Source organism: Pelophylax lessonae (assembly GCF_965119305.1).
Source record: "Pelophylax lessonae genome assembly, chromosome: 9".
NCBI classification, from domain to species: Eukaryota; Metazoa; Chordata; class Amphibia; order Anura; family Ranidae; genus Pelophylax; species Pelophylax lessonae.
In genome coordinates, this window is record NC_138776.1 from 35033270 (window position 1) to 35042811 (window position 9542).

Consider the following 9542-nt stretch of genomic DNA (forward strand, 5'->3'; position numbering starts at 1 on the left):
CAATATTTACGTTGTTACACTTCTTACCAACAGGATGATTGGGTGTATCTTCTCCCTCTGGCAGAATTTGCCTACAACAACGCAACCCACAGTACGACCAAGCAGAGTCCGTTCTACTTGAACTATGGGTTTCATCCCTCTATTCTTCCACCACGCATCCTTCCTTCAAATAACCCAGTAGCTTCAGACTATCTTACCCAAATAAAGGACTCTCTAGGGTTTGCTTAATACTACCATTGCACACGCTCATAGTCAACAAAAGAAGTACTATGATCTTCGCAGAAGACCTTCTCCTCAGTACGCTATCGGGAACCTCGTTTGGCTCTCAACAAAAAATGTAAGACTGAAAATCCCTAGCAAAAGCTTGGACCTCTGTTCTTGGGACCTTTCCCAATCAAGAAACTTATTGGAAAAGCTGCAGTACAGCTTACATTGCCAATAGACCTCAAAATACATCCCATTTTCCATGTGTCGCTACTGAAGCCCCATGTTCCTGACCAAGGAATAAGGCCTTCTATCCCACCTCCTCCTCCTGTACAAGTTGAAGGTGGAGAAGAATACGAGATAAAAGAGATTCTGGATTCTCGTATCCACAGAGGAAGACTTCAGTACTTGGTTCGATGGAAGAACTATGGGCCCCAAGACGACACCTGGCTAAACACCTCTGACATACATGCCTCTAGATTAATCCGCAATTTTCATGCGAAGTACCCAGACAAACCAGCTCCAGAGGCCTTCAGGAGCCGGCCTTAAGGGGGGGGTACTGTAATGTTCTGGTACCTTTGGGTACCCTAATTACTCTTTCATATCATCTCTTTTGGTAAGGTGCGCATACACCTTTAAGACTGATGCTGTCATCACTGAGCGCCGGACTGGATGGCTATTTAGATCGCCGGCTCTCACTCACATGTGTTCGTTCAAACTGCTTTGTGCCTTGATGCTAACCTGTCTTGAAGCTCTCATGCTTGCAAGCATACCTCGCTGTCGGAACCACGCTGCGCTGATCCCTGTATCCCGCTACCGGATCATCCGCTCTTGCCGAACCTCTCCTCTGCTACATTGCTATTAGTAATAAGTACCCAACAGGGGAAAACTCTATAACCTTTATACTAAAGCTTACACTATCTAGCTCTGCATACTAAGGACTATTACTACATCTGCATTATCTAAGATTGCTAGCTCTTGAGCCTACTACCACCTGTTCTTGCACTGGGTTGATCTCTCTTGTATGTCCACCTGCTACTCTGTCATCTGCTACCATACATGATTGCTAAACCTATCTGCATCCCATCTGCTACTATCTTACTTTCAAGAACATTTCCTTTCAAGTGTCTGTCATCTACCATCTCTACCCAACCTGTCTCTTCAGCCTATCATCACTGTGTTACTATATACATAAGTCACTCTAGGAAACATCTTATTGAGTGTGTGTATTTACTTGCTGAATTGAGATCATCCACACTTGATGAGTCATTGAGAGTTGGGATTGGTGTCTCAGTGTTTCTCTACATGACTACTGAAGTGGAATATTTCTGCAGCTGAAAATCCACATCATACGTAAAACGCAGGAGCGTTACAGGGTAAAAGCTATACTGGAAGGAAGGGGGGGGGAGGGTCTCTCCCCCTTTTTTTTTTTTTTTTCTCTGGTAGTATAACGTTATAGATGACAAATTTACTGCATTAATGCTGTTCTTGTTTTTACTACTGGATTTTGTATTATTCTTTTTCTTTTTCCCCTGTGGTCTGTATATTATTTTGTTATGTGAAAAATTAAAATAAAGAGAAAAGTGTGAAAAAAAACTGAATTATCAAGAATATAAAAAATTACTAACATTACCGATGGTGTAGGTTTCTGATAGTGTGAAAAAAATTTGCTGATAAAACTGTGTATACATTAACCTTACCATTTCTTATTTACACAGATGGCCAGTGCACATATGGGGGGGGGGGGAATGGGGGGGGGGGAGTCCTGGTAAAACATATAAATACCTACATTATTAGCAACAAATTGTTCACTGGTAAAATCAACGCCATGAAATTCCTTCTGATCTGTGTGCTCCTCGGAGCAGCTGGTGAGTATACATTATATATATATATATATATATATATATATATATATATATATATATATGGAATGTTTATTAATTTTTTAAATATTATGTTTGTTTTTTTTGTTTTTTTAAATGATCGTAGACTTAATGTATCCCTTTGCGTAGGCTCTTTATATGTAATCAGTACATGTTGTGTTTTACAGCTGCCTTGGACGATGACAAGATCGTCGGAGGATACACCTGTGGAGCCTACTCTCAGCCCTGGCAGGTATCTCTGAACTCTGGATATCACTTCTGTGGTGGATCCCTCCTCAACTCCCTGTGGGTGGTCTCCGCTGCTCACTGCTACAAGGCGTAAGTGCACTTTTTTTGACAGCCCTTTTTATTGTAATAGGCATTGAAAAAAGTAGTATTTATTATTCAGAGCTAGCTGACCAGAAAAGTGGCATGTTGGTTAAATAGATGGTTAGTTAGTCAGTGGGTGGGTCGGCAGGAGATCCCTGGGGATGGTAATGCCCTTATTAGTGAAGAACTTATTTATAAAATGAAGTCAAATTAAACACAAATTGTTTGGTGCTCCTAATTCCTTGCTAACCTATAGCCAAAAACCAAAATTACCATACCGGCTCATCCCCAGTAGTAAAGGGGTGTTTAATTGAAACAACTCCCCAGACCTCCATACCCTATCACCAAACAGAGATAGATTAGGTTAGGTGCAGTCCAAAGACTTAAAAACCATACAAAAAATGGGGGAAGGGAGGGTTTTCCCTCCCACAAGTCAAAAAGGGACACACGGGTGCTGATTAAGGTATAATTTATTGAAAAATATTTAATTACAAAATTACATTATTACACTAGAACTTCCCCAACGTTGTAAAATTAAAAACAAACCAACATATGGGAATAGACAGCTGCTCATGCTTTACACATCCACTATCCACTCATTCAGCACATCCACCATAAATTCAATGAAAATTCATTATGATAATATTGTAGGTAGATAACAAATCTCTTCATAAAGATGAATAGCTCCAGAGTGGGGCTAGGGAAAGGGCAGTAAAGTGTCAGATATACCAATAATCATGTGACATCCAGTTCATCAAGAAGGAAATCATTCCATGAGTATTAGACAGTATGGTATGATGACAAGGACATATCAGTTCTGTTTCAGGAAAACTTGTGTAGAGGACACTATAGTCCAGTAGCATATGAGAGTGGAAGATGAATGCTTCACGCTTACCACCACAATAAGTTCATAGTTCCCATCCAGATCAGGTTCCCATTTGTCTCATACCTGCTTAGGTCTGTTAGCAGGGTTCCAGAACTTTTGGAGCCACTGATGTATTTCCTTATAGTAGTTTACGGCGTCGGGTCCAGATCACATGATCAGGAAATACATCAGCAGGTCCAAAAGTTCTGTACTTTCTGTCTTGGACGGAAGTGGGGATACATCTCCCCAATAGAAAGACAGGCCTCTGACAGAGGCTCTATTCCTTCCCTGCTCTATACCAAACAAAATTAAATGTTCTCAGTACCCAAAACGACTGTACTTTACTCCTAGCGGTACATGTTCCATACTAAGAAAACCTACACTGCTGCTCAGTTTTAAACAAATTAACTGGCTGCTATTCAGAATTCCTTTGTTTAAGATGCAAATGTATACTGATTTGATTGAATTTGTCTCTATACAGGAGCATGCAGGTCAGACTCGGAGAGCACAACATTGCTGTCTCTGAGGGCACCGAGCAGTTCATCAACTCTGCCAAGGTCATCAGACATGGAAGCTACAACTCCAGAACCCTGGACAATGACATCATGTTGGTCAAGCTGGCCTCTCCCGCCACCCTCAACTCCTACGTCAGGGCCGTGTCTCTTCCCAGTGGCTGTGCTGGCGCCGGCACCAACTGTGTGATCTCCGGATGGGGAAATACCCTTAGCAGTGGAAGTAAGTCAACATCAATGTAACATCATCTATTACTGATAATAAATGAGGTTAAGCTTCTCAGGTAAATTTTCCAAGATTAGAAAATGTAGGCAATATTATTCCTTTGAGGAACAAATCCATAGTCCTGCAATCTTCTTCCCTGAGGTTATGGTTGTGGTGACCAGTCTTCTCAAGCCCCTCTTCTTGCCATTTCTCCAACTGGTCTTGCTGATTTCATCACTTAGAATGCAGGACCAACCCAATGACCAGTGGCCATGTCATCAGGGTAAAAAACTAAAAAAAACCCACTCTAAATAAAGTCCTAAAACAGTCACGATTGCTGCTGTTCAAAAAGTAATACATAATCCATCAGAAATCACAGCGCAAAACAGTGCAAATATACTAAAAATAACATATGTGACACATGAACATTTGATACAAACAATAGTTGCAAGCAAGTGTTCAGTGAAAGTCCAAAGTAAAAAATCACAACTTCAAACTCATGCAGTAAACTGTGCTCATCACTCTCTTGTGCTTGCACTTACCAAAAGATGTGGACCCCTTAGCAATACTGCATGTGAGTCTATTGAGCTGTATATGGTAAGTGGGAAGATGTCAGATCTCAGGTATCTTGTAGCTTGGGACTCAGTTTCCAGAAAATTCTGCAGACAGGAAGAAGTGATGCAGCAGAGATAAGAATTCACACAAGGCTCCCGCTGGGCCTCAAACTTTGGGGCTGCATTTCAAGAAAGGTTTATTGTGTCCATCCTGAAGCATTGCTGATGGTCATCAGGGTGGCTGCTGGATGGAGTACAGCTAGCTCCACGTTGCAGAACCCGGAGGGAATAGGACCATACAGCAAGCTGTCCTGGGGTAAGATAAATATTACTCTGTATTATCCCATCCCCTAATATAAAATTTGAGTACTGGATCCTTCATGAGTTGGGAGGTGACAAGTTTAGATAGACTTTACTAAAGAAAAGCAAAAAAATAATAAAGTAAAAAAAAAAAAAAAAATAAGAAATACATTCTGAAATATTTTCGAAACTCAGAACAAGTGTCACCAAAGATTTCCCTTTTTTCCGTTCTGTCCGACACTCTAAATTTTGGATTTCATATCCTTTTCAGTCCTGGAGACAATGGTCATCAGGACAAATATAGTCAAATAGAAGACAAATTAATGTATTCAGCGAGGACACAGGCAGAAATAAAACTTGGAAAATGTTTTAAACCCCCCCCCCCACTCCCCCCCCTCTATCCAAAAAGTTTTGACTGTAACTACACTTTAATGTTATCTGCTTCTTTTGAACTGAAAATACAGACCAGTCTCTATAACTGGAGTGGGATGGTGGATCAGCTGTGTATGTGTAATGCCATCTTCTAATATGAAGAGCTATTCAAAACATTGGCTGTATAAGTTATTCACAACGTAGTTGCAGTGGTAAAGAGCTGCAGAATATCCACAAAAGCACCACTTTCTGGCTGAAAATAGTAAAAATAATTATAGATAATTGGAATTTTTTAACAGTTTAAGGGCCAGGCCTATTTCTGACACTTGTTGTTTACAAGTTAAAATCAGTATTTTTTGCTAGAAAATAACCCCCAAACATAAAATAATTTTAGCAGGGTCAAAAAGACCTCAGATCTCACATTTACACCTAAAAGCAATTAAAAAAAAAAAAAGTCACCCCCCCCCCCCAAAAAAACATTTGGTCCTTTAAGGCTGTTGGGTGGATGTGGCGTTTGACATTGCTCCGGTCCTCCAAGGGCATAAAGTCGAGTGGGGGCCATCTTGCGCTGGCTCAACTTCATGCCCATCAACACAGGGGATTGAATCCTTTTCCCTGCTACCGATGGTTCTGGGAAAGCAACCGGGAAGTGGCGGGAGGCGGTTGACACCTCTCCCACCACCCATAAAAGTGATCCTGTGGGGAATCTGCCACTGGGACCACTTTTATGTCAAAGCGGACTGCCTGTTGTGTAAAAGAAAACTGACGTTATGGCGGCTATCTGCTGCCATAACCCCAGTATTTAAAGTCAAAATAGCGACGTAAATACATGGTGGGTGGTCCGGAATTGGTTAATATTTCTATGACTAAAAATGTATAGAGCAAGTTTTTGATTTTTTTTCTTCTTCTGGTTCAGTAATAGTTTATTAAGTTTTTATAAGAGAACAACATTACATAATGTAAATACAAAACAGAAATACATGGTACAACCAAGGCTGGGTAGCCCTAACACAAAGACTGAGTGCCAGCTAGAGCCTGCAAGGCTTGCCAATCTGCCATTCTATTATTGTCTTTTTTTTAACACATTTTGTTCTTTCTCGTTCTGTCTCCAGTCAATATTTTTTAACTGCCATTTGTTTTAATTGTAGCCAGCATGCCTAACCTCCTGCAGTGTGTGAACGCTCCCATCCTGACCGCTGCCCAGTGTAGCAATGCCTACCCCGGAGAGATTACCGGCAACATGATCTGCATTGGCTACCTGGAGGGTGGCAAGGATTCCTGCCAGGTAATTGCCACAACTTAATTTATTTTGTATATAAAGTTGTACTGTTCAAATAAATGTGTCATCTCAAACAAGTAGTAGATTTCGTAGACTGGAAAAATTGTTTTTTCATATTAGTTTAGATGTAAAAAAATATTTCATTCAATGTATAAATTATAGTCCTAATGTTCAGGAGAAGTTTTGAAAGTAGATTAAAGACATTTCTTCCCATGTAACTGCATAGTAAAACAGATCTTGTTTAGAAATATGTATTATTAGTTGGAAATGCAACTAACAAAATTAAGTCGACGAGGCAAAAAAATACCATCCTAAACTATAACTAAACCCAAGAACTAATATGTAAGGGGGGTATAGCTCAGTGGCAGAGCATTCGACTGCAGATCGAGAGGTCCTCTGTTAAAAAAAACTAAATCTTACAAAAAAAAAAAATGTAATATCTTTTAGCTAGCCAGACCTTAGATGTGGTGGCTGCATTTTTTTTTCTTTTTTCAGGCTAAGAATATATATATATATATATATATATATATTGTGGGAGATTAGCTCGGTGGCGGGTATGGATGACCCCTTGGGGGGGGGTGCGTTTACACAGGGAGATAGCTGAGAAGTGGTTGCAAACAACAGTTTGGTTTATTCTTGCAATTTACTTCACACAAGTGCAAGCCTCAAAATAAAAATAAAACACAAAATAAATCCTTGCCACTGTGGGCGGCTACCTTCTCACATACAGGAACCTACCTACGGAGTCTGTCTCCAACCTACTGTTGGGCAAACTTTACTGATCCTACATTAGACACTCCATAGTCCATGTTTTTCTTCACACAGCAAATGTCCATTGAACATGTCCGTTTTCCTCTTCACATTGAACATGTCCCTTTGCTTTTCTCTTCACATAGAACACATTCCTTTGTTTGTCTCTTCACATAGCAACCATTCCTTTGCTTGTCTCTTCACATAGCAAACAGTTCATTTATTTCTTCCACATAAAAATAGTTCATTTTCTCACCTTGAGAAGTCTTCACACTTTTTACCCTCTTCAGCGCACATCGCTCCAGGAGGTCTTCCACATGCTCACACAGCTTCAGGGGGCATTCCTTCTCCCATGCCCACACAGCATCGGGAGGCACACATCTGACTGACCTCCTCTCCCCAGCTCACACAGCGTCAGGAGGCAGCAATCCATAGACTTCCTTTGGACAAATTATAGAGGCCTTAGATTCCTCATTCTGAACAGCTAAAGTCTGTTCACCGTCCTTAGACAGTTCTGGCTACCTTTGCAGCCGACACCCTATAGTAATTGGTGAATTTCTTAAACCAGGTGGAAATGTATCTCCTGTCTGTGACTACATCCACAGATTTACCTGACTTCCTGTCACAATATATATATATATATATATATATATATATATATATATATATATATATTTATTTATAATCATTTTTATTAGGTTTTATAATTAAAAAACAGTACAAATTATATAAGTACAATAGCAAATTTAGCAACTTTCAGCTGAGAACAAATAGTGGAGTATTAAATGCATAGGAGTACTTCTTGAACTTCAGATAAGATGTAGACAGAGTTAAACATATGCATACAGTGGAGTGTTAAATGCATAAAGATACTTCTTGAACTTCGAATAAGAAGTAGACAGTGGTAAACATATGTATACATTACTATCAGATAGCACATGTGTGCCCTCAGGAGCTCAGATGCCCTCCACCCCCTCGTGGCACACTTTTGGGAGCACTTTTTGCCCCAGGGGGTAGCAACATCCTACTTAAGTCCACCACGTCACTCACAGGGTCATAATTTCCATATTAGAAGTAAATCATGTAGCTGATTTCACATAAGATGCTCACACTTGCCACCTAGCATCAAATTTTGTGAATGTGCTAAGAATATTTTTAGCAAGTACAGAAATTAACTGTTGGTCCTGCCAGAAATGCAGTGTCCTTGTCACTTTCTGTGAGATCAACTGGAAGCAAACACAGGCTGCGAATCACATCACAACACTTGTAATAGCAAAGGCAGACATGCCTTGGTGGCTACCATGGCTCCTTTCATAGATACACTGGAGGTAATGCACTTTGCCACCCAGGGACAGGAAGTGTGCCATCCCCTGGATTACAAGGTGGAAAAAAAAAGATAAAGCCTGAAAAAATGAAAACCAACACAGCCACCGCATCAAAATACTTATAATTTATAGTTTGTCCCAAAGTTCTAAAAAATGCTTTTTCTATTTTTCAGGGTGACTCTGGTGGCCCCGTGGTGTGTAATGGACAGCTCCAGGGTATTGTCTCCTGGGGATACGGCTGTGCCCTGAGAAACTACCCCGGTGTCTACACCAAGGTCTGCAACTTCAACTCCTGGATCGCCAGCACCCAGGCTGCCAACTAAACTTTCAAAGGAAATACTTATTCAGATCATTCTGTTCTCTACTTCTAGAATACATGCAATGGTGTGCTAGGCTCAGACTTCAACCTACATCCTGTAATGACTGAATAAACATATTTCTTGTTAAAAAATAGTTTTGTTCATTTTATTTATTACTTCAACTATTCCTTCTCCAATTGCTGCTTGTCTTGGCTACAGAAATATGGGCTACAACAAAAACAACATATATGATGCAGTCTGTCACTAGCACCAAAATTGTATAATTTTTACCCCCTTCCCCCATACATTAGAATGTTTTCAGTAATAATCAGGAAATGAAATGTCATGCATGTTGGGGGTGGAAGTAGAATTGTTTGGTGAAGGGCAGATAGCAGTAGCTTTAAAGGATAACTTTACTTCTGTGGGTGTAAAAATAGCAAATATAAAAATAATAATATAGCATATACAATTGCTACAGCAGAGTTTAGAGACAAGTAGGAAGAAACAGAACAAGAAGCCAATAAGTTGAGCTGAAGTGCATAGATGCTGATGGTAGTCAAAAATCGAAAAAAGAGAGAGAAAGTGTGACTTTGTAAGCGTTAAACTTCCCCTGATACTATTAAGATAACACATTAGTTGAGAAAAATTAACATTTTATTAGTAATAAAGTTTAAAAACTCCAATA

General features: G+C 40.0%; 1 protein-coding gene across 1 annotated transcript; it reads left to right on the forward strand.

Annotated features, from left to right (window-relative positions):
- Positions 1-2029: 2029 nt before the first annotated feature.
- Positions 2030-8881, forward strand: LOC309563177 (trypsin-like; the record flags this gene model as incomplete). Its single annotated transcript, XM_082267509.1, has 5 exons — positions 2030-2072; positions 2255-2405; positions 3743-3996; positions 6353-6489; positions 8732-8881. The coding sequence occupies exons 1-5, from the start codon at positions 2033-2035 to the stop codon at positions 8879-8881; spliced, it is 732 nt and encodes a 243-aa protein (XP_082123635.1). The 5' UTR covers positions 2030-2032.
- Between the last annotated feature and the right edge of the window lie 661 nt (positions 8882-9542).